Source organism: Callorhinus ursinus, unplaced genomic scaffold (genome assembly GCF_003265705.2).
Source record: "Callorhinus ursinus isolate GAN/ISIS: 27379988/994484 unplaced genomic scaffold, GSC_fseal_2.0 scaffold26, whole genome shotgun sequence".
Lineage (NCBI taxonomy): Eukaryota > Metazoa > Chordata > Mammalia > Carnivora > Otariidae > Callorhinus > Callorhinus ursinus.
Window position 1 is genome coordinate 11,333,086 of NW_027397088.1, and position 24,882 is coordinate 11,357,967.

At 43.5% G+C, this 24,882-nt stretch overlaps 1 protein-coding gene across 4 annotated transcripts in view; it reads left to right on the plus strand.

Annotated features, from left to right (window-relative positions):
* The window catches only part of GCNT2 (glucosaminyl (N-acetyl) transferase 2 (I blood group)), an 86,196-nt gene that overhangs the window by 24,495 nt on the left and 36,819 nt on the right, over positions 1 to 24,882 (plus strand). Inside the window, exon 1 of one of the 4 annotated variants that reach the window (XM_025890931.2) lies at positions 3,203 to 4,546. The exons of the other annotated variants lie outside the window; for them this stretch is intronic. Coding sequence (XP_025746716.1) covers positions 3,631 to 4,546 — 916 coding nt within the window. The 5' untranslated portion in view covers positions 3,203 to 3,630. Of the gene's footprint in view, positions 1 to 3,202; positions 4,547 to 24,882 lie in introns of those variants that run through there. 4 annotated transcript variants of the gene reach the window in all.

Sequence of the window (24,882 nt, forward strand, 5' to 3'; positions counted from 1 at the left end):
ACCCAGGCGCCCCTGGACAACCTTTCTTGACACATAAGTGAAAACATTATCTTGCATAGTTTCCCACAGAAACTTGATCGAAAGTTGTGGGTTTTTTAATGTCATTTAATCTACCTGGTCAATCAATCTGGTCAGACTCTTAATCATAGGAAACAAACTGAGGGTTGCCAGAGGGGAAAGTGGCAGAGGGATAGGGTATCTAGGTGATGGACATTAAGGAGGGCACGTGATGTAATGAGCACTGGGTGTTATGTAAGACTGATCACAGGCCTGTACTTCTGAAACCAATAATACATTAGATGTTAATTAATTGGAAAAAATTAATTAATTAATCAGAAAAAAAACCAAGAAAGAAAATAAAATCAATCCGGTCAGAGTTTTTGTTTGTCAAAATAAAAGATACCAGTTCCTTTGTTCCCAATTCCAGTTAAGAGTGCATTTACCTATGGCTACCTGGAACCATGGGGGATGTGGACTCCCTTCATTCATTCATTCATTCATTCACTGAACACATACAAACAGGTAAATAAATAGTATAAATATGGTAACATACATATTTCTACATTACAAGGTTGAACGAATGGAAAAGTAAGTCTAGACTTCCCACTGATTCCCAGCCCATGAATTCCTTAGTGACCCTGGGACTTTAAATCCTTCTTCTATCTGTATTTTTTTAAGAAAAAACCCCAAAGCTGCAGCAGCTGATGTTCTGTGAGTATTTACACGACTAAATCCCCATTAAAGCCTCAGGGTTGTTTCTAGGAAACATCGTTAATGAATACATAAATAATGGACTTATTTATTATTTGTTATTATTATCAGTGGGTGCAGTATACATGTATGGGCTGATGAATACTTCCTCACCGCGATTTATTTTGCTCTTGGTCCTCCCTCATCTGGCACGGGTGGCCTGGGAGCACTCCTCCATCTAAAAGTGTCCTTGGTGGTGCTCCTTTGCAGCAAGATGGAAGCCCAGTTTCTCACACAAGGTCCTTTACGACAGTCTGGTGAGCCATGATATGTGTGGTGCCGCCCCCTTCAATGCTGTCCTCTTTGACACGGAAAGCGTAAGGCTGCTGAGGTGTCAGAGGATCTTCTTCCGTTCCCTTGATGATTTCTTTATTTCATAGAGATTCTGAGTCTTCTATCATTTCCAAGAAAGGATACTCTCTTCATTTGGGGGCTGTGTTCTAAGATAGCTCCAGAGCTGGAAGAATTATCTACAGCTGTACAAAAAATAAAAACTGAATGGAATAAAGAGCAAGTGCTGATGGTGGCCCCAGGGGAGGGTAAGCACGGCTCGCCTGATTAATTGGCTAGCTGGGGAATAACTGCTTCCAAAGTGAGCGACAAGGCTCAGTTGCTAGGCCTACAGGTGCCCACCTGGTCCTTGCCTGCAGTCAAAGGCGGAGAGGGAGGGAAGGCTGAGCTGGTCAGTCTCGGTAGCAAAAAAACACATGGTGTCTGTTCTGGGTAAACCGCTCTTATGGCCTATTAGGAAGGAAAGGTAACAATTACAGCCTTTCTGTGTTTTGACATGCAGTTTCTTAAAAAGTTCTCCTGTGGGTTTTATTTTTTTGTGTTTTGTTTTATTTTTTTCTTAAATACCAGAACCTGGGGGTGGGGAAAGTTGGACCAAGGGCAGCCAAAAGGGCAGAGAGGGAAAACAGCTATATTTTAAACACACAAACAATGCCATTGGAAGTAATAGATTGAATACAGAAACATTGGGATAGCCCCTAATTCGGCTGGTGTGTATTTCTTAATATAATGGCATTATTAGTCTGTTCCCAAGCCTGTGTAGATCCGAGCTCCTGTGTTAATGGCCAGTTGGAAACAATAATGTAAACAGTCTCTGTTGGCCTAATTAAGTCATGCATCTGCACCCTGAACACTTTGTCAGGCCGCAAATATATTAATATTCATTCTAAGCCAAAAGGCTTTCCAAACTAGATACTGAAATGACTGTCTGTTGTTCTGAAATAAAATACACAATAACCTAATACTTAAAGGTATAATTTGGAAAAAGAGAAGCTTGGGATTGACTTTTCCATTATCATGCACTTTGCCGTCATTTTCTTTGCTTTATTCCGTGGAAGACACTAAGAATTAGATTTATCTGTTTTACCCACATAATGGCTACATTTTCTTTTTTCTACTTTGCCTGAAAATCTGAAGGTGGGTTCTACATGGAGTTTATTTGTGACAGGTCTTAAAGAATGAGAAGGATTTAGTGAAGGGGAGAGGAAAATAAGGTACGAGTTGGAAGAACGAAAAATAAGAACAATGGAAACTAGCAGAAAGAAAAGATACAGAGGGGCGCCTGGCTGGCTCCGTCAGTGGAGTGTGCGACTCTTGATGTCGGGGGTTCTTGAGTTCGAGCCCTGTGTTGGGCATAGAGTTTACTTAAAAACAAACCAACAATACAATGTGCTCAGGAAGTCTATCACTTGGAGCATGGTGCCTCAAATGGCGGGGGCTCACATTGTTTTTCCATCCAGGCGCCCCAAAGAGCTTGATATTCTTTAGCCAAAACACTACCCTTTACAGGTGGGGGAAAACAGCCATGCTTTTCCTAGGTGGTCAATAAGCCTGACTGGGCAGGTATGAAGTACTTCTCTGAGTATTAGATGATGTTCTCCGGGTGTTTAAGAGCTGAGTGCCCCCCAGGTCCCCTAATCTGAACATCATTTGTGGCCAGGATTCAAGTTCTTTCCAGGGAAACTTTAAAGGCTTAAGTAAATCAGGGGATGTAGCTTGGGACTTGCTCGTGTGACAAGCACTGCCGTGAATGCTGGATGCCGTAAGGGTGGGCAAGGGGCTGGCACCCGATCTCAAAGTCACGGCCCCAGGGAGCCTGCGTTTTCAGGTCCCCTAGGACTAGGAGTCCCGTAATCTCTTGTTTTCCTAAACGGTAGGGCAGGACCCGAAAGCATTACAAAGGAGCCGGGATGGATGCTGTTGTTTTTTTTCTTTTAGATATTGTCACTTTTGTCATTAGAGCATGTTTTTCATGAAAGCATTTGCGCACGGAGGCCACATTACATCCCGTGGATTGGACTGGAAGGGCCGAGGGGCCAGGTGTTGCCATGAGCAGCCGGGGTGGGGGTGGGGTGGGGGGGGAGCGCCGCCGCCTGCGGGTGACTAGCAGGAAACAGCACGCCTGCCAGAACACATTATTTCAACTTTGGCTTTCACGGCGCTAATCCCCTGAATGGCAGTAACCAGGGGGTGCGAAGGGGAAACACACGGGAACTCAAAGAAAAGACATCTGAGAAGCTCATCCTGCAGCGGAAAGGAGTTGCCGGAGAGATCGGGGGCCACAGCGAGCAGATGCGGGCAGGGAGGCAGAGGGAGGGAAAAGGCCGGCTTCGGGAACCTGCCGCTGGGCTTTAGACAAAGGCCCTCTGAGAAGCAGAGAAGGAGGCGGGACCAGTTACTAATATCAGCACGGGGACGACCGGAGCCAGCAGCCGGACTGCAGGCATGAAACGGAATCAATTCTCAGCGTCTCCTTCAGGCTAGGAATTGCTGGAGTATGTACCAAACTAAGAACTCAGAGGAAAAAGTAAGTTTGGGGAAGGACTTCCAGATTTTGCCCGGCTTTGAAATCTTGCTCCTCTGTGAGGCATGCCTTCGATGCGTTACCTCTTTATAGTTTCTGTTTCTTGCGTAATCATTTTTATTGTGTTCTACGTGCTCAGTTTTGGGGGAGAGCAAAGCTTCCAGAGGCTGAATAACTCAGACACTTTGATGCTGACTCAAGTTTGCGCATCCTTTGTCAGAGGCAAAACACCTTTCCTGTGGAGAAACAAACTGATAATGTACGAGAAGTCTTCTTGCAAGGATTACCTGACCCAAAGCCACTACATCACGGCCCCTTTATCTAAAGAAGAAGCTGAATTTCCTTTGGCATATATTATGGCCATCCATCACAATTTTGATACCTTTGCAAGGCTCTTTAGAGCTATTTACATGCCTCAGAATGTCTACTGTGTTCATGTGGATGAAAAGGCGACCGTTGAATTTAAAGATTCAGTGGAGCAATTACTGAGCTGCTTCCCAAATGCTTTCCTGGCTTCCAAGATGGAGCCAGTTGTCTATGGGGGGATCTCCAGGCTCCAGGCTGACCTGAACTGCATCAAAGACCTCTCGGTGTCCAAGGTACCCTGGAAGTACGCCATCAACACGTGCGGGCAAGACTTCCCCCTGAAAACCAACAAGGAGATAGTTCGGTATCTGAAAGGCTTTAAAGGGAAAAACATTACCCCCGGGGTGCTGCCCCCAGCTCACGCTATTGGACGGACGAAATTCGTCCACCGGGAACACCTGGGCAAAGAGCTTTCCTATGTGATCAGAACCACAAAGCTGAAACCACCTCCTCCCCATAACCTCACCATTTACTTTGGCTCTGCCTATGTTGCTCTATCCAGAGAGTTCACCGACTTTGTCCTCCACGACCCACGGGCTGTTGACTTGTTCCACTGGTCCAAAGACACTTTCAGCCCTGATGAACATTTCTGGGTGACGCTCAATAGGATCCCAGGTATGTGTGGTTGCGTGTGTCACGTGACGTCAACGTGCTGTACTTCGAAAGGCTTCTCAAGAGCCTGCTCCTTTTTAGTGGACATAGAAGATGAAAAGTGAAATCCATAGTTCTCCCTCTAATCCTTTCCAGATGCAGAATCGTGGTCTAGCATGGCCAAGTAATACTTTTGAGTGGTATTGCTTTACAACTGATCAATTTCTTTTGCATTCATCTTATGAAAACTTTACCACAATAGGCATTACTTTCTTGGTCCCCGGTGGTGTTCTTGCTTTCCCCCAAATTTGTCAGACTCGCTCTTACCTCAGGGTCTTTGCCTCAGCCATTCTCCTTCCTACCCCCAGACCTGCACAGGCACCTCATCAGCCGGATGTTACAGGTCACAGAGGCTGAGCTGACCACCCCACCCTATTTTTCTTTCAAAGGAATTTGGAATAATCACTTTTTTTAATTGGAATAATCATATTTACTTATTTGCACGGGTTTGTTCTTGGCCTTCTCTGTATTATTAGCGCCATGATGTTGGGGTCATTTTCTATCTTGTTAACTGCTGCATCCTCAATGCTTAGAACACATAGTAAATGGTCGATAAATTCGATAAATGATTGAGTAATGAAATGAATGAATAAATGACCAAGCATAAGGCTTTACACCATAGTTGCCTCCCCAAGACCTAGTGAGTTGAGAAATATTTGGATTCATGCATATACTATATCACATGTATAGAGTTGGTTGGTTTTTTTTTGTTTTTTTGTTTTAACATTTTACTTCAGATCAATAAGGAGATTCTAGGAGCAGCTCCTTCTTCTCTCAACAAAACATTTCTACCTTTACCAATGGACCAGATCAGTTATTTTTAAAACTACATAAACCGTGATAGGATTTCTTCTGAAGGAAATCGCATGCTTTGGACTCAATGAAAAATACAAAATGGATCTCTGATGAACTCAACAGCATTATTATAGCAAGAGAAAAGCAATCATTGTTCTGGTTTTGGGGTGCTGCCAACTTGGAAATACTGGTCGGTGCTCTCAGGCTGCAGGGCAGAGCCTGCTGGGCAATAAACATGCCAACATTCTCTGGAAAATACCGTGTTTGGTCTGTGAATTCCAGGGTGACTGGCCTGTTGAATAGGGTTTGCTCTTGTACTGTGAGCTTGGGCTCTCCTGACCTCCCCTCTCTGTCTGGCCCCCATCTTTTCTCCTCTTGTCTGCTGTTCCATCATTGGCATATAATTTGGGAGCATTAGGTACGTCGAGCTGATTTTCATATTTAAGTATGTAGTCCCTTTCTATTCTCGCTATTCCCTTTTGATTAATAAAAAGTCAGTACTATGTATGTGGTTCCTTACATATGGTTTGAGGTGAGGGCATTTCGTTAACTTAACAAAAGCCTGAATCATCACTTTTTAAAAGAAGAAAAATGTGGATTGGGGCTGGTGTTAAATGTCTGTGGTTATTGTGACAGGTGGATGATCAATCTTCTCAATGTCAAATCAACAGAAGAAAACCAAGGGAAAAAAGAATCTTTCACCTCCCTCCTTTTTCTTTTTCTTCCCCTTAGTCTCCTTCTCCTTTCCAGCCCTGTCAAATAGACAAGGTGGGAGACCAAGATGGTTATGTAGATAAGCCCAGGAGAGGAAAGCATTTTTGCTATAGGTCTGTGGTGTGGTACGCTTGCTGGCTTCTGCCCTCTCGGAGTGACCCTGTCACTCCATGTAAATCACATAACCTCTTGGAACCTTAAATCTCCCCAACTACCAAATGAGGGCCCAGGTAAGAAGACCCCCCTTTGTCTCTACCTGTGCCTTTCCTTGCAGAAGACACATTGCCCAGCACCGTATAAACACCTGGCACGCGACTATCAGGAATTTGTAGGAAGGTAGAAATAAATGTTGGTGAGTCAGGATTCTCAGTTGCCCATTAGCCTTGGCGAATGTATTCCATTTCCTTCGGAGGTGAGAGCTCCACCATGAGCATCCCCCAGGGAGGAAGGCAAGCACAGCCCAGAATCAGTGATCCCTCAGGTCTGATTCTGCAAGGGATGCTTTTCAGGATAGCGTGACATCTCCTGCGGCTTTGACTCCTTTCTTAGATGCTGAATGGCATCCTGGTTCAGGGAGAAAGCAGAAGGATATCCTGCTTATAGGTGGGGCTTCCTGAATTGCAAGTTATTTTTTTAAAAAAACAAATCATCAAACGCTCTAGCCCATGTTGGGTGTCTCCATCTTCAAAGGCAATGTAAAATCCAATCACACACTCAGGGAGCTACCGGGTTTTAAGCTCGAGTATTCCTTGTGACTTAAGATTTAGTGTGTGAATGGGATTCTTTGCTACCAGACAACTTCGAATGATATCAGCTCTTCTGTTTTCAATGTCATGTGAAAAGAGGAAAAGTCCTTCAGCAAGTAGGGTGTTGACATCTTTTTTGCAAAATGTGCAAGTAGAGATAGTGTTGTTCCTTTCCTCCCTCAAACGTTCCTTCCTCTCTTTCTCCTACCATCCTCAATTAAAGTGGTTGTGTTAGAAAGACCATGCCGGGGTGCCTCAGTTTCCCCAAATCACCCACCAAAGTAACAAGACCACGAAAATGGCTAGTTCCCTCTAATGAGATGACATCAGAAAACCAAGTGAAAATAGTTTAAAGTTGGTGAGACTCAGTGGAAAGTATATTCACAGAGGTAGCCCTGAATCACATAGCTTCACTGGCTTTTTTTTTTCTCCCATGTTATCTTTCTATTGAGAAAATGATTTCTCTCTTGGTTTTCAACACTTCAACTTTTTCCATTCTGCACTGGAATTAGAAATGGTATCGAAACAAGCCAGAAAGAGTCCCTTGGGGAAGAGGCCCCAGTCTCTCATCCTTCTTCAGGGGAGGCCAGACAGAGGGGGCTATCATTCCACTCTGTGCGGCTCCTATAGAGATAGACTATCTAGACCTCTCCCTTCTGGCCATATTCCCAGAGGAAACCCTCCAGGAGTGCAGATTTCAACACTTCTCTGACCGACACTACAGAGCACCAGGTTCTGCTAGCCATAGTCCAAAGACCATGTTCTCAAGCTTTTTTGGTTATTCCTATAGCACTGTCTTTGGCCTCCCTGCCCCATGGTGGAGAGCCAGAGGCCATTTAGATTTTTGCTTTAAATCTTGTGAAATTGATCAGTATCTGCAGAAACAGCTGCTGGGCTTGTTTTTTGCAGGTCATTCCCTTGACCAAATTGTCCATCTTCAATGGAAAAGCAAAGCTGTTATTTTTTTCTCCCAGCTATTTTTTTTAACCCCCTCGCTATGTAAGTTTGTTCTTTTGAATTTTTGCCCATGAATTACTCTGACCTTTCTCATGCCATGAGGTTTTTCTTCCATAAGAATGTTTTCGTTTGCCTCTCTCCCTTTTTCCATTTTGTATACATTTTTTTTTTCGGAGCCCCTTCTTCAAATAAATTATCTCAACCTCAGAAGTGACTGCATGATCACATTTCTGCATTTTTCAAATCTAAAAATAGCAAGTTTCCTACTTCCACTTATTTTGCTTCTTTAACTTCGAGTTTTATTTATATGTGCACATTCTTTGGGAGTGTGCTCTGACTCCTTAAGTGGCAAATGGCAGAAACACAACTCAAAGTTGCTAAAATAGACACCAGAACCCACTGGGTCACAGAATTGAGATGCTCAAAGGGCTCCAAATAAAGCTGGATCGAGAGTGGAAACAATATATTCAGGACTCTTTCTTGCCAGGTGGTCTTTCTAGGAGGTGAAAAACTGTTCCTGTTTGCCCAGAGCTAAAGGGAGGTCCTAGGTACGGGACTCTCAGTGCTACCATCAGAAAAGTCCTGGCAAACTGGGACGAGCTGGTGACCCTAGCTCTCTCTCTGTGTTGGCCCCATTCAGGCAGGTTCTCCCCACATGGTGTCAGAGATGGCCAGAAGTAGCTCTGGGTACGTGGTTCTGACCCCTGGCACTCCTGGGGGACAAGAAAATCTTTTTCCTGAGAGTTCCAGCAACAGTGTAGGGGAGTCCTCAGATTGGTCCTGCTTGGTCCAAATCCCTATCCCTAACCAAACTGGGGCAGGGGGATGAAGAATGTTGACCAGCCTTTCTTAGGTCACTTTCCCAAGGGGGCAGGCTATGGTAGAAGGTGGCTCCTTAGACCACAGCAAAATGGTCCCTTGTCCTGAGGGCAGGGTGTTAATGATTATCTCCACCTGGTATTAGAAGGGCAAGATTTAGTTGAGATATAAAACTTTAAGGCCTTGAGCAATTGTAATTTGGAGAATACTAATTAAGTTACTTTTGTGGAAGTGGCATGATCTCAAGAAGCATATCCCTTCTGCCTCATAAAAGCATATTTTTTTAAGACTTTATTTTTAAGTGAGCTCTACACCCGGCGTGGGACTCAAACCCACAACCCCGAGATCAAGAGTCACATGCTCAGGGCACCTGTGTGGCTCAGTCAGTTAAGTGGCTGCCTTCAGCTCAGGTCATGATCCCAGGGTCCTGGGATTGAGTCCTGCATCAGGACTGCTCAGCAGGGGGTCTGCTTCTCCTTCTGTCCCTCCCCAGCCCGCTTGTGCTCTCCCTCTCTCTTTCTCTCTCTCTCAAAAATAAATAAATAAAATATTTAAAAAATAATAAAAATAGGGGCGCTTGGGTGGCTCAGTCATTAAGCGTCTGCCTTTGGCTCAGGTCATGATCCAAGGGTCCTAGGATCGAGCCCCGCATCGGGCTGCCCGCTTGGCCAGAAGCCTGCTTCTCCCTCTCCCACTCCCCCTGCTTGTGTTGCCTCTCTCACTGTGTCTCTCTCTGTCAAATAAATAAATAAAATCTTTAAAAAATAATAATAAAAATAAGAGTCACATGCTCTACCAACTGAGCCATCTAGGCACCCCCATAAAAACATTTTTAATAACGTTCCTTTGTTATGTTTAGAGAGTACTTATTTTGCAAAAGTACTTACACATGATCTTTAATCCTTATAAGACCCCTGTAAAAGGACTACCGTTCCCATTTTGCAGATGAGAAACTTGAAGACTAAAACATGGGACTTGTCCAAAGATAAATACCTCATATACCTAGCAAGAAGTAAGAACAAAAAGAAACATCTAGAAGGAGAGGGGAGACTTGTGTTATACATTTAGATTAAAATGTACCTAGTTTGATGAATTCTTCATTTAATTATTGCAAAAAGTGCAAGTGTTCCAAAGACGAAACTTGGCTCATTGTAGGTCTTGTTAAGTTTGTGGAATGGTTAGGGGCGCCTGGATGGCTCAGTCGTTAAGTGTCTGCCTTCAGCTCGGGTCATGATCGGGCTCCCTGCTCCGCGGGAAGCCTGCTTCTCCCTCTCCCACTCCCCCTGCTGTGTTCCCTCTCTCACTGTGTCTCTCTCTGTCAAATAAATAAATAAATAATCTTAAAAAAAAAAGTTTGTGGAATGGTTAGATGGCTGGACCCACACCCAAGAGTGTTCTCTCTTGTTCCTTGTGTCATCTGGATAGTTAGCCTGTTTTCCTGGAACTTGGGCTTTTTCCTGTGAGTGGGAGGTAACAGGAAAAATGAGGGGACTATTTACTGTACCTCTAACAATGGGTCTGCCTTATCTTAGTTTAATCTTCACAAGAATCTTGTCCGGTCAGTACTTAAACCCACATTTTATCAACGAGAAGATGGAATCGGAACAGTTGAATAATGTGCCTTTCCTCCAAAAGTAAAAGGCACAGCGAAGGAGAGAATGGGTACAATGAGAACCTCAAATCCTGCACGCTCAGACCTCAGCCTACACCCTCACCTTTGCGTGCCCTTGAATCCCACAGGGTCCTCTCTGAGCTCCGCCCCACAGGCTGGATTCCCACTCTCTCGCTCTCTCACGGCCCCATCCCTGTGGATCTGGCTTTCCCTGGAGCTTGGGTTCCAAGACTTGGAGAGACCCAGGTGGGAATCGTAGTTCCTCCGTCCCCAGCCACATGGCCCGACACTTACGAAAAAGCACCAGCTTCGAGTCTCGTAGAGCAAAGGTATTGAAAGCATGGAGCCTGTAGCCAGACTGCCTGGATCTGGAGCCCTGCTTTGCCATTTACAAGTTGTGTGACTTTGGAGAGGTTGCCTACCTTTGCGGGCCTCTGTTTCCCCATCTGTAAAATAGGGAAAATAACATTTATCTCAAGTATATGAGGCTTAAATGAACTGGACTGGTGCCCAGCACCTATTTAAGTGTTAATTTTTATTATTGTTCTTGTTTCTACTATGTCTTCATCTATAAAATGCATATTCACTTAATAAATATTTATTGAGCACCTAGGTACCATGCTAGGTATGGGGATATAGTAGCGAGTGAGACAAAGAAGGCCCCTAGCCTCATGGAGCGTTTGTTGTAGACGGGGAACATAGATAAGAATAAGCAGACAGATAAGATAATTAGAGGTTATGGTAAGCGCTATGAAGGAAAGACAGGCTGGTCCAGAAAGGGACCTGCTTCAAAATGGGGTGGGTTGGGGAAGCCTTCTTGAAGAAAGGAGCACAGGAGCTGTTCCTCCTAAATGAGAGCGAGCCAGCCATGCCCTTGAGAAAAAGGTGCCAGGTGGAGGGGCGGGGCTTGCAAAGGTCCTAGGGGAGCAGGACGGTGGGGGCTGGAGCTGGGATGAGGTGGGCCAGGCCCTCGTGGGATGGCCACGGGGATGACACGAACTAGCAACTCCAGCTTCCTAGGGTTCCTGGCAGAAAAAGCAAGATGATGAGTACACGTTCTTGGCATAGCGCCGGATACAGACTAAACAGTCAGTAAACGGAATCTGGCTCTTCTCCGCTTCCAGTGCTACCATCTGTGTCCCCTTGTCTCTCTCCTACGACCGTCTCGTTTCTTTCTAACTGCAGCTGACCCGTGAACGACGTGGGTTCGAACCATGTGGGTCCACTGACGCGTGGACTTTTTAACAATCCAGTGCTGTAAACGTAGTTTCTCTTCCTTATGATTTTCTTAATGACATTTTCTTTTGTCCAGGTGGCTTTACTGTTGGGATAGAGCATATGATATGTATCCGATGCAAAATAAGTGTTGACTGGTTGTCATCGGTAAGGCTTCCAGTCAGAGGTAGGCTATAAGTAGTTAAGTTTTGGAAGAGTCCAAAGTTGTATGTGGATTTTCTCCTGAACAGGGGTGGGCACCCCTAACCCTTGCATTGTTCAACGGTCAACTGTGTTTTCCCTGACTCCATTCTCAGCCTGCTTTAACCCATTCTCCATAGCGTCAGGATGACCTTTATAAAAACTGATCATTCGATCCTCTCTCTCCTTGACGACCTTCAATGCATCCTCATCACCTCGAAAATAACATCCCAGCCCTTCACTGGGCACAGGGCACTCTTAGCCTTTCTAGCACCTTTTCTTGCTATGTACCCCATCCCATACTGTGCTCCAGCTCTACTGGACGACTTGTGAGTCCCAAATGTGCCACTCCCACCCGCCCTGCCTTGACTCATGCCAGTCCCCCTGACAGGATGCTCTGGACTTTTCCTCCCTCTCCCTCATTTGACTGACATATGCTTTTCTTTTAAGATTCAGCTTATAGTCACTCTCTAAAAAGGCTTTCGTAATTCTCGCTCCTGTGGACTCACTTCTCCTGTATCATACTGTACTATTAGTAGTCTTGGAATGCTGTGTTTGTGTTCTCAGTGGCCATCTAGACTGAGCTTCAAAGGTAGAACCTGTACCTGCTAATTTTTCTTTTCTTTATACCTAACACAATCCCTGGTACATGAGCAATGCTCAATACAATGGAGTCTCAACTTATATTCATTTAACCTGCGTAAACTCAACTGTATTCACACATACCCACAAACACACACACACGCGAGTGCGTGCATGCACATACAATGTGTAAATTTAGATGGTTTTGGCCATCCCACCCTGCCCTCCATTCCGCCCAGTTTGTCTGGAGAGTGAGCATGAGGTGGATTCTGCTTATTCCCATGATGGGCCTTGGTTCCCATGGCTCCCTAATGTTAAAGATACTGTGTATATCTCATAAGATAGCTCCTCAACTAGAGCCAACTTCTTCATTCGGTGCTTGTTAGAAGAAACCACCATCTGGACCAAGATTAAAGGGAAAATCAGTCATGTTAGAATTATGGAGACTCCCTGTTATCTTAATGTGGCACATTCCCAAGGGATTTCTCCAGAGGAATTTTGACTGTATGTTGTTTCCGCTTTATACACTGACTTGGCAACCTAAACTCCCTGTAGGATGCATATCTTTCTCTCAGTATGTCTTGAATTTATTGAATGGCTAGTAATCAGCAAACTCAGAACACGAATTCAGATTGTTTTAGGGCTAATCCAGTGTTCTCTCTCCTCCCTACAGTGAATGTATAGAATCATTCTTCTCTAGAAGTCATTTTTAGGGGCACCTGGGTGGCTCAGTCAGTTAGCGGGTCTGCCTTCAGTTCAGGTCATGATCCCAGGGTGCTGGGATCGAGTTGAGTGTCAGGCTCCTTGCTTGGCAGGGAGTCTGCTTCTCCCTCTCCCTCTGTCCCTCCCCCTGCTACCCCCCCCCCGCCCGTGCTCTCTCTCTCTCTCTCTCACTCAAATAAATAAAATAAATAAATAATAAAAATCATTTTTACTTAGAAAGGCAGATAGGTAAGAGCCACAAAGAGATAATTATCAAAGACTAAAGCCAGTAGTCTTTGAACAATACTTTGTTATGGAAATTTTTTTCCTTGAGGACTATCTAGTTTTATTTATTGGTTTATTTTTAATTTGTTACGTACTTGAAGAGGTACATTATCTTTTTAAATTTTATTTAAATTCCAGTTAGTTAACATACAGTGTAATATTAGTTTCAGGTGTACAATATGGTGATTCAACACTTCCCTACAACACCTGGTGCTCATCACAAGTGCCCTCCTTAATCCCCTTCACGTTTCATCCACCCCCATTCCCTCCCGTAACCATCTGTTTGTTCTCTAGAGTTGAGTCTGTTTCTTGGTTTGCCTCTCTGTCTTTTTTTTTCCCTTTGCTCATTTGTTTTGTTTGTTCTGTTTCTTAATTCCACATATGAATGAAATCATGTGGTATTTGTCTTTTTCTGACTTATTTCTCTTAACTCTAACTCCATCCATGCCGTTGAAAACGGTAAGATTTTTTTTTCTTTTTATAGCTGAGTAATATTCCATCGTATATAGATACTACATCTTCTTTATCCGTGCATCAGTCGGTGGACACTTTGGCTATTTCCGTACTTTAGCTATTGTAGATTATGCTGCTATAAACATCGGGGTGCATGCACCCCTTTGAACTAGTATTTTTGTATTCTTTGGGTAAATACCTAGCAGTGCAATTGCCGAATCATAGGGTAGTTCTATTTTTAACTTTTTCAGCTATGATTCAATAAAGGCTCTCATGTTGCCAAATGTGTTAAAGGGCATTGCTTTTAAATCCCTCTTTGAGAAACTTGTATTTAAATGGATAATTTTGTTCTTTTCTTACTCTTGGTTACCAACTATTGAGTTGAAACTTGGTTAATAGTTGATTTTAGGGTCACTATTCTCAGAGAAATTCAGAATTAGGGAAATTTGAATTTTCAATAAGCATCCCCCTGGGGTCTTTCCTCAGCTTGCTTTTTCGGCTCTTAATGTTCTCTCTCCCTTGGTGATTCTAATTTACGTCTGCAGCTCATCACGGCTTGGGTACTGATGAATCATCGTGCCCCCCAGGCCCTCCCAGACATTTCTCCCCATCTATTGGCTAGCTCTTCCTGAGGCTCCCACTGGCATGCTCCCCCTTCCACCTCTCTACTCCCCACAAACCCACTTCTAGAGAATCTCTGTGACTGCCACCTCCATTCTCTCCTGTTAGCCAATGGCTTTCCACCCCGTATCTAATCAGCACATTCTGTACATTCTGTCTGGGATGGTTTCTAGCGAGTATCACCCACCGTGTTCCCATCGCTAGCACTATAACCCCAGCCCATCATGCCACTCTAGTAGGTCGTTAGACCCGTCCAAGTGCACTCTCTAGCCCAGGTCTCTCTCTTCAAACCATTCTAACACTCTTGACATATTTTTCTCATGAAGGCATGGCTCTAAGAATAACTTCTCAATCCCAAGTGCTTTAAGGAGTTCCCACAGCTTATTAAATTACTCTGTACAGACATCTCAATGTGGCATGTTGCCTATCAGCATATTCCTAGTAACTATCACCTCATTGTCAGTTCCCACTGCTGCTTTCCCAGAAAAACCACTGTGCCTTGTGCTCCTGCCTTTGGCACTTTTCTTCTTCAGGTCATTCTCTCTACATAGGCCATTCTCCTCCATCTCTCACATTTAAATAATGGTTTTACTATGTCCACATTCAATGGCTTTCATTTAGGAAGCTTCCCCTGATTTTTTTTTTCAATTATACACTTTGTAAACCTTTGTCATAACTCTTTCATGTCATTCTATAATCTTCTCTACATTTTGAATGTGAATATCATATTACCCTGACTGCACTATCTAATCTCTTTTTGGGTCTTTTATATTTTTGGCAGCCCAACATAGTGAGCATCCAGTGGGATAAGAATAGTTACTGAATTGATTTAAAAGGACATAATTTTTTATTCAAGTATAATTATCATGCAGTGTTACATTAGTTTCAGGTGTACAATATAATGAGTTAACAATTCTATACATTGTTCAGTGCTCATCAAGGTAAGTGTGCTCTTCATCCCCTTGATCTATTAACATTCCCCCCTCACCCCAAACCTTCCCTCTGGCAACCACCAGTTTGTTCTCTGTATTTAAGAGTCTGGGTTTTTGTTTGTCTCTGTTTTCTTTGTACTTTTTTTTTTTCTCCTTAAATTCCACTTGTGAGTGAAATCCTATGGCATTTGTCTTTCTCTGGCTGACTTATTTCATTTAGCTTTATACCCTGTAGGTCCATCCCTATTGTCATAAATGGCAAGATTTCATTCTTTCTTGTGGCTGAGTAATATCCCATTGTATATATATATATACCACATCTTTATCCATTCATCTATAGATGGACACTTGGATTGCGTCTGCATCTTGGTTATTGTAAATAATGCTGGAATAAACATAAGGGTGCCTATGTCTTTCTTTTCAAATTAGTGGTTTTTTTTCTTCGGGTAAATACCCAGTGTGGAATTACTGGATCATATGGAAGTCTATTTTTAATTTTTTGAGGCTCCTCCATACTGTTTTCCACAGTGGCTGCACCAGCTTGCATTCCCACCAACCGTGCACGAGGGTTCCCTTTCTCCACATCCTCGTCAACACTTGTTATTTCTTATGTTTTTTATTTTAGCCATTCTGATGGGTCTGAGGTGATATCTCATTGTGGTTTTGATTTACATTTCCCTGATGATGAGTGACGTTGAGCATCTTTTCATGTGTCTATTGTTCATCTGTATTTTTTCTTTGGAAAAATGTCTATTCAGGTCCTCTGCCCATTTTTTAATCAGATAGGATTTTTTGGTGTTGAGTTTATGTGTTCTTTGTATACTTTGGCTACTAACCCTTATCAGATATATCATTTGCAATTATCGTCTCCCTTTCAGTAGGTTGTCTTTTACTGCTTTCCTGCACTGTGCAAAACTATTTTGGTGTAGTCCCAATCATTTAATTTTGTTTTTGTTTCTCTTGTTTGAAGAGACATAGCTAGAAAAAATGTTCAGCTGATGTCAAAGAAATTACTGCATACATTTTATTCTAGGAATTTTATCATTTCAGGCCTCACATATAGGTCTTTAATCCATTTTGAGTTTATTTTTATATATGGTGTACAAAAGCCAATTTCATTCTTCTGCATATAGCTGTCCAGTTTTCCCAACACCACTTGTTGAAGAGACTACCTTTTCCCCCGTTGTATATTATTGCCTCCTTAGCCATGGATTAATTGACCATATATGTGTGGGTTTATTTCTGGACCCTCTACTCTGTTCCATTGATCTATGTGTCTATTTTTTGTGCCAGTACCATACCGTTTTGGTTACTACAGCTTTGTAGTATATCTTGAAATCCAGGATTGTGATAATTCCAGTGTTGTTCTTTCTAAATAGAAATAATTTTTAATATGCTGCTCAGCCCTGCTGCTCAGTCATCCGCAAACTGTCATCCCCTCCACCCCCATCACACACACACACACACACACACACACACACACACACACACACAACCTAGATTACTTTGCCACGTTCTGAGGGATCAACTTAAGACAGCATTTTCTAGCCATGTTCAGTCTTTCTGGGACATTTCCTGAAGTCCTTTCTGCTCCTGGTCAACAGCAATGGGACTGGTATCTCTTCTTCAGTTTTTCCAAAGCATCTTGCTCACCTTGGGAATGCTTCCCAATGCCAAGCTTATTTTGGGAGCAGTATGGGTTCAAGCCAGACTATGCTTCAATCCGAGGTCTACCATCTTTGAGTTTACCAAACTCGTGCCTTATTCTGCACCAAAGAAGTAAAAAGAACAGCCCAACAGTAGAGGCCCCTGGCTGCTTTTTATTTATTTATTTATTTTTTACTTTTTATTTATTTATTTTTATTTATTTATTTTAGTTTTTTAAATTTTTAAATTTTTAAAATTTTTAATTTTTTTACATAAAGCTGCTTTTTAAAAAAATATTTATTTTTTATTTGAGAGAGAGAGAGCACGCAGTGGGGAGGGGCAGAGAAAGTCTTAAGCAGACTCCCAGCTGAGTGCAGAGCCCAATGCAGGGCTCCATCCCTAGACCCTGAGATCACAACCTGAGCCGAAACCAAGAGTTGAACATTCAACCAACTGTGCCACCCAGGCACCCCATAAGGCTGCTTCTTTGATGGAAAAAAACCCTCATCAGTTGGTTAGGGAAATGACCTTGTTAAGATCTTGGGTGACTTTTTTTTTTTCTCTGAACCTCAGAGTAGACAATTTGCAATCTTAGAAAGTTACATCCAAAGCAGTAGATATATTAGTTACTTTCCTAACTAACCATTTCTTAGTGTGGTTTCTTAGTGCCAGAGCTGTTTACAACCCTGTCTTTATCTCATCCTCTGACTTGCAGAGTATTTGACATTCTTTCTTGAGATGTTTTTGGACAAAGCCATGAGTGTCAGGTTTTCCCCAAAATATATTTATCCTGTATCTACGTCAGTGCCATGTTTTCAGAAAATAGATGGATGATATTGATTCCCTATAATTTTTCTTTTCAGCCAGATTTAAAAGATCAGAACTTAATTGTGAACATTTGGGGAGTAAAACTGCCATTTTTATATAGATTTATTTATTTTAGAGAGAGAGAGAGAGAGCATGAGTGCACGTGTGCATGCGAGCAGGGCAGGGGCAGAGGGAGAGGGAGAGAGAGAATCTCTAGCAGACTCCCCACTGAGCACAGAGCCCAATGCAGGGCTTGATCCCACCATCCCGAGATCATGACCTGAGCCAAAATCAAAAGTCGGACACTCAACTGTCTAAGCCACCCAGGAGCCCCCAAACTACCTTTTTTTTTTTTTCCTAAGCAAACTGAAGACACTCAGATCATCCTAATGCAGTTAGCTTCCTGCCATCCTAAGTCCCTTCTAGACACTTCCTCTTTCCCCACCCCCTTCCTTAGCCCCAATTCTCACAGGATTCCTCCTTGATGAAAATCTGTAATTCTGTCTTCAAGTCAGAGCTCCCTGGGGGTCTACAAAAAGAAGGCCCTCCTGCCTGGGACTCCAAACGCTCTCCCACATCCCACCTGAAAACTGCCCAGCTTAGACCCCGAAGTCCTGGCTAGGTGTCCAGTGGTCTCTTGGAGAGGCTGCACACCCCCATCTGGCTTCACCTCTCCCCGGACTTTGGTCTGTCTGAGCTAACTGCCCTCCACCCGCCTTCAAGTCTTCTTGATTTTATCACGGGTCAGTTATCCTACCACATTTTGGACTTTCCCCTGCACTTAGTGAATCCAGAAAAAACTCCCCAGTGCAGTTTTCCTGTAAAAACAGCCTCCTCTTTATTCTGGGCAGAATTTAGAATAATCACAGCATTTAGAGCTGAAAGAAGCCCGAGGGAGCATCTACTTCCAATCCTAAGGTTGTACAAATTTGGGAAATGAGAGTCAGAGAGCTCAAATGGCTGGTTGACTCTGCTGCTCCGTAAATAAGAAACATTTTCTGGCTTTGTTGCCCAATTTATTGCAAATGTTAAAATAAGTGTTTCCATTCATAAGACCCCCATATTTTTCTATTAGTCTCGTGTTCACAGAAAGAAGACCTCTCAAGTCACATGGGATGTGGAGGGGAGGGGATTTCAGAATCCGTTGACACTATAATAACAGTTATTTTCCTTTTGGGTTCTCCCTTCATTATGTAGGTTCTTATTAAGACATTCTTATATCCAGTGGGGAACATCTATGTGGGTAGTACAATTTATGTGTGTTCTTTTTGGTTCACTGTGAAGCTATCCCACAAATGCTAATCATTTTGTCCCCATTCCTCAGTGGTTTGGGATATGTAGGGAAGGGTTATGTAGTTTTAATGCTTTACAGTTTGCAGACTTTTGATGGTCTGCATGCTCCCCCACCCTGATCAATGGCTTAAACATTTCTTTCCCTTCCACACTGATCAGTTATTTTTTTTTTTAAGGATTTAGTTATTTGAGAGAAAAAGAGAGCACGTGCAAGCTCATGAGCAGGGAGAGGGGCAGAGAGAAAGAATCTCCAGCAGACTCCCCACTGAGCACGGAGCCCCACTGAGTGAGGAGCCCAATGCAGGGCTTGATCTCATCACCCTGAGATCATGACCTGAGCTGAAATCAAGAGTCAGATGCTTTACCAGCTGAGCCACTCAGGCGCCCCTGGTATTTTTTTTTTTTTTTTTTAGCCTTTCTTTTCTTTTCTTTCCTTTTTTTTTTTTTTTTTTGAGAGAGAGAGAGAGAGGGAGGGAGAGGAGGGGCAGAGGGGCAGAGAATCTTAATCAGGCTCCACGCTCAGCATGGGGCGTGGGGGGGGGCTTGATCTCACATCCTTGAGATCATGACCTGAGCTGAAATCAAAAGTCGGAGGCTTAACCGACTGAACCACCCAGATGCCCCACACACTGATCAGTTACTGAATACTCTTTAAGCAAATATCTCTCAGCTGTGAGTGGGCAGGACTGCTGGTGTCTAGGATGACCAATTCATCCTGGTGTGCCCAGGACTTTCCCAGTTTTAACACTGAAAATCCTACATGCCCCAGAAATTTCTCCATCTTGGGCAAACTGGACAGATGGTTACCCTGAGCGCTGCCCCAGCACATTCCTACTCACTTCCCAATGCCCAGGTCATCTCAGGATCAAGATATTTATGTTCCATAGAACAGCACTGATCAATAAACTGGAAACAGGTTATAATCAAACCACTCAGTTATGCAGGTTCATCATACTGAAGACTGGTTGAAGGGTAGTGATTGAAACTGCACTATCAGTCACAAGGGCCCTAACCAAAGCAGACTGGGGCCAAGCCTACTCTATTTATAACAATTTTTCCATTGTTTTTGAGGAGAAAAGATAGAGTTTAAGGAAGTCATTTAAAAGGATAAATCAGTACACATAAAATCTGAATCTAAAACCACTTTAACCAGTGGGAGAAATCAAATGCAAAGATCTTCAATGAAGTGCAAACACAGGACATATCTTGGAGAAAAATTTGTTCCAGCATTTTAATGTCTAGGAAAGAAGAAGTGTCTGCTTTTTGGGATTGATCCAAGCCCTCTGCCCTAATGAACTGTCTAAACTCAAGTTAATGACAGGTTCTGTGGGAAAAAAGTTAGTAGGAGAGTGAATTGAATAAACTGAACACGAGTCAAGAATTTAATAGGGCTATTAAAAGTAGAAGTTGGAGGGAGCCACTGCCTATCTCTATTTTAAGACGGTTTTGTTTTCCACTTATTTGAAAATGTTCAAAAGATAAGGAGTATCTTCAAGATACAGTTCTCTGGCAGCTGCTGAATGATAAAATACTGTCTCTTAGAATCTCCAACAGACACCCTCCTGAGTGCAGATTCCCAACACAGGGCTCAATCCCATGACCCTAGGATCGTGACCTGAGCCAAAACCAAAGAGTGGAATGCTCAACTGACCGAGCCACCTAAGCACCCCGATGAATAAATCTTAAAAAAAAAAAAAAGTGGAGATGTTTGCTTCAAGGCCTCTTCCAGTACAATTAGTGATTGTAAATTAGCCATTGCCTTGCTGAGTAATGCTATCTGGTAAAAGGTTTGTGGTTTATTTAATAAATGAAACTGCCAAATTAAAAAAAAAATACTGTCTCTTAATAGAAATACCATCCCCTGCAATGTCAGTTTGATGTTCAAAAATACGGAGATGGAGGAGTTTGGAGGTAGTTAGTGTCAGAAAGGTGGCAGAAGACTATCCCAGATCTGGACAGACCTTGGACATGCAAGTTCTCTTCATGAATCTACAATCTTTTTTTTTTTCTCAAAGGAGACATTTAGAAAAGTTGCATAGAAAGTCACCTATTCTGGGTGCCTGGGTGGCTCAGTTGGTTGGGCGACTGCCTTCGGCTCAGGTCATGGTCCCAGAGTCCTGGGATCGAGTCCCGCATCGGGCTCCCTGCTCAGCGGGGAGTCTGCTTCTCCCTCTGCCCCTCTTCCCTCTCGTGCTCTCTATCTCTCATTCTCTCTCTCAAATAAATAAGTAAAATCTTAAAAAAAAAAAAGTCACCTATTCTGTTCTTGAAATTTAACAGAATATAACCAAAGATAAAAATTTTTGTTTGTGTTTTGTGTTTGGTTTTTACTTTTGTTTTTGTGTGGGCAATTAGAATGAAATCTGGGCAGTTCACCCCAGAAGGGAGAGAACTTTGCTACCCGAAGACTCCTACTTCTAGGGAAATAGGAAAAGGAGTAGGACCCCAGAAGAATGAGGTTGTGCTATGTGGTGTAGCAGGTGGAGAAGATGCAGAAGAAGCCTTCTTAGCCAGATTCACTTTCCACCACTTGGATAGACTACTCCTTTTTTCTTCTTTTTTTAAAGATTTATTTATTTATTTGAGAGAGTGAGAATGAGAGAGAGAGAGAGAGAGCACGTGAGAGGGGGGAGGGTTAGAGAGAGAAGCAGACTCCCCGCCGAGCAGGGAGCCCGATGCGGGACTCGATCCTGGCACTCCAGGATCATGACCCGAGCCGAAGGCAGTTGCCCAACCAACCGAGCCACCCAGGTGCCCTTAGACTACTCCTTTTTTTAAAAATTGGGAAACTAAGGTAAAGGGATCCCAAGAGACTCTTTCAGGGTCATGTAGGAAGCAGCAGAGCCTTGGATTTTTTTTTTTTTTAAGATTTATTTATGTATTTTACAGAGAGAACACAAGTGGAAGGGGCAGAGGGAGAGAGAATCACAAGCAGACTCCACACTGAGCGTGGAGCCCGATGTCGGGCTTGATCTCACGACCCTGAGATCATGACCTGAGCCGAAACCAAGAGTCTGTTGCTTAACCAACTGGACGACCCAGGCACCGCCCCCAGCAGAGCCTTGTTTAAACCCTGCTCCAAAGCCTCGGTCTTCCCCACTGTGCTCTGTATTTGTCTCTATCATAACCTTTTTATGGGGTTGTATTTGTCTCTAGCATAACCTTTTTGTGGGGTATACCAGCAGGCTGGCACTCTGAAGAGGTAACCATTTGGATGTGGTTTGAAAAAAGAGTCTGAAGGGGCTGCAGTTGGGAATGAAGAGTAGCTGCCCCACCCTGGGGCAGAGTACAGGGCAGAAGAGGCCAGTGCCGCCCATGGTAACAGTGGCCTTGAGGGCTCCTGCCTATCCTTCGGGATCTTTTAGGTGGCAGAATGACCTCTCAAGCACAGCTGTTCTGCTTCACTGAACGTACCTAGGAAGGCAGATGGGGCAATAGTTTCCTAGGTGAGCCAAGTTTGCCATCAGAGAGATGCCTGAAGATGTGTTGAATCATTCTTCGGTGCAAGGCATTGTTCTAAGCTCTTTTTATGTCCCAACCTATTTAAATCTCTTTAGAACCCAGGGCGCCTGGGTGGCTCAGTCAGTTAAGCAACTGCCTTTGGCTCAGGTCATGATCCCAGGGTCCTGGGATGGAGCCCCGCATCGAGCCCCTGCTTTGGGCTCCTTGCTCGGCGGGGAGCTGGCTTCTCCTACTCCCTCTGCCGCTCCCCCTGCTTGTGCATGCACACTCTCTCTCTCTATCAAATACATAAATAAAATCTTAAAATAGATAAATAAATAAATCTCTTTAGAACGCTATGAGGTCAGTCTTCTTAGCACCTCCATTTTCTAGAAAAAGAAGGACACCGAGGCATATAATCCAGTGCCCTGTACTCTAACCCAGACAGTGTATGTAAGGGGCTCCGTGCAGGTTTAAGGATGACCAACATCACTATTTGCCCTCATTTTACATTCCTTTATCTGCAAAGATACAGAAATTCTAGGTGATGGCAAGGACTCCAATACTGCAAAATGTGGGCCTGGAGCATCACGATTGCAATCTAGAACAGAGATCAACAAACTACAGACAGCCCCTGGGCTAAATCTGGCCCATTTCTGTACTGTCCACAAACTAAGAGTGACTTTACATTTTTAAATGGTTGGGGAAAAAAATCAAAAGAAGACGATTTGGTGACATGGAAATTACATGAACTTGAGCTGTCAGTATCCATAAATTAAGATTTAGCAAGACACGGGTAATATTGTTATGGCTACTTTCGTGATGTGGTAACAGCACTCAGTGGTTGCATCAGAGATCAAAAGTCCCACAAGTCTAAAATATTTACTATGTGGCCCTTTATAGAAGAAATGTTGATGCCTGATATAGGATCATGTGGTCAACATAATTGCCTAATACTTTCAGGGGAAAATTGTTGTCATAATTGTGAGTTTATTAAATAACCAAAAGCCTCCCCTTTTATGCAGAAAAAGGTTTATTAAAAAAAGATTCTGAATAAACATATTTCACAAAAGACTTTTTTTTAGATTTTAGTTATTTATTTGAGAGAGAGAGAGAGAGAGAGAGCTCAAGCAGAGGGAGTGACAGAGGGAGAGAGAGAAGCAGACTGCCCACTGAGCAGGGAGCCCAATGTGGGGCCCAATCCCAGGACCCTGGGATCATGACCTGAGGCGAAGGCAGACGCTTAACCCACTGAGCCACCCAGGGGCCCCCACAAATGACTTTTTAAATAGCATCTGCAGCATGTATGCATAAGATACAGAAATACATTTATATTTCTATTCACTAGATGTTAGTACTCTGCTTCTTTTCAAAGAAAGTCTGGTTGACCCAATGTTTGCAGTGATCTTTATAGTTGTCAAACCCTTTCACAGTGACATTAACTTATTTGATAGTTTACAAATACTAGAGGTCCTGATCGACAGTAATAAAATAGTCACCGAGCTATATGAATGCCAGCCATCCTTTTATTGAATGATTGTGCATTGCTCTGCTCCTGGAGTTTTTCTGGACCCTACTTCATCTTCTGTCCGCCACCTCTTGACGAGGGTGCCCGGTTCCCCAGTGCTACATCCCTCTTTTAATCTGTGACTCCTTGTCTGTTCAGTTCCGAGTCAGTTTGTTACGATTGTGTCTAAATGAAGAGTCCAGAGGCTAAGTCTCAAGAGGGATTCAAAGTACATGACCTTTAATGCTTAAAACAAGAATGATAAACTGGCATCTTTAGGGCCAAATGCAGTCTTTGGGGGTGCATATGCATGCAGGCACTTGTGTCTTAGAAATGTGTTAGTGACTTGGTAACATTTAAAGAGTTTGGGATCTTTATATATGTGTGTGTGTGTGTGTGTGTGTGTGTGTGTGTGTGTGTGTGTGTGTGTGTATAATTCAGCTTTCTCACTTCTCTTAAAATATCTGAAGAGTTGGCAGCACTGGTCCTATGACCAGCATGGCATTAATAGCTGGCGCTGAGCTGGAGCTGCTTGCTTTAGGTGGGACCCAGGCTCTTCGCTGCGGTCCCCACCTCCCCTCACCCTCAAGGTGTCCATGACACTTTGGCCAAGTGTTCACTGCCACTCGTGAACTTACTAGTTCTGTCTTTCCCTTCCTCCACCAGCTTCACTTCCTTTTTTCATTTACCGCCCTCTCTACGTTCCAGTGTGTGAGTCCAGTCCACGGGCGTTGTGATCGTTGTTTTGGTTGCTGGGAGATCTTGTTTGCTTTCCGGGTCTCCCGTGCTGCCAAAGTGTTTTGGGTTGTCAGACTGACACCCAATGGTGTACCCTTGGCAGAGGTCAGGGGGCCCATCAAAAAGCATCACCTTGATTCTGTAGCAATAATTAAGCTGGGAGGAGCGATCTGAGGTCAAGGAGAACTATGAGCACTTGGGAAGGAGTCAGGCTTGGATCCCTCCCCTGCCCC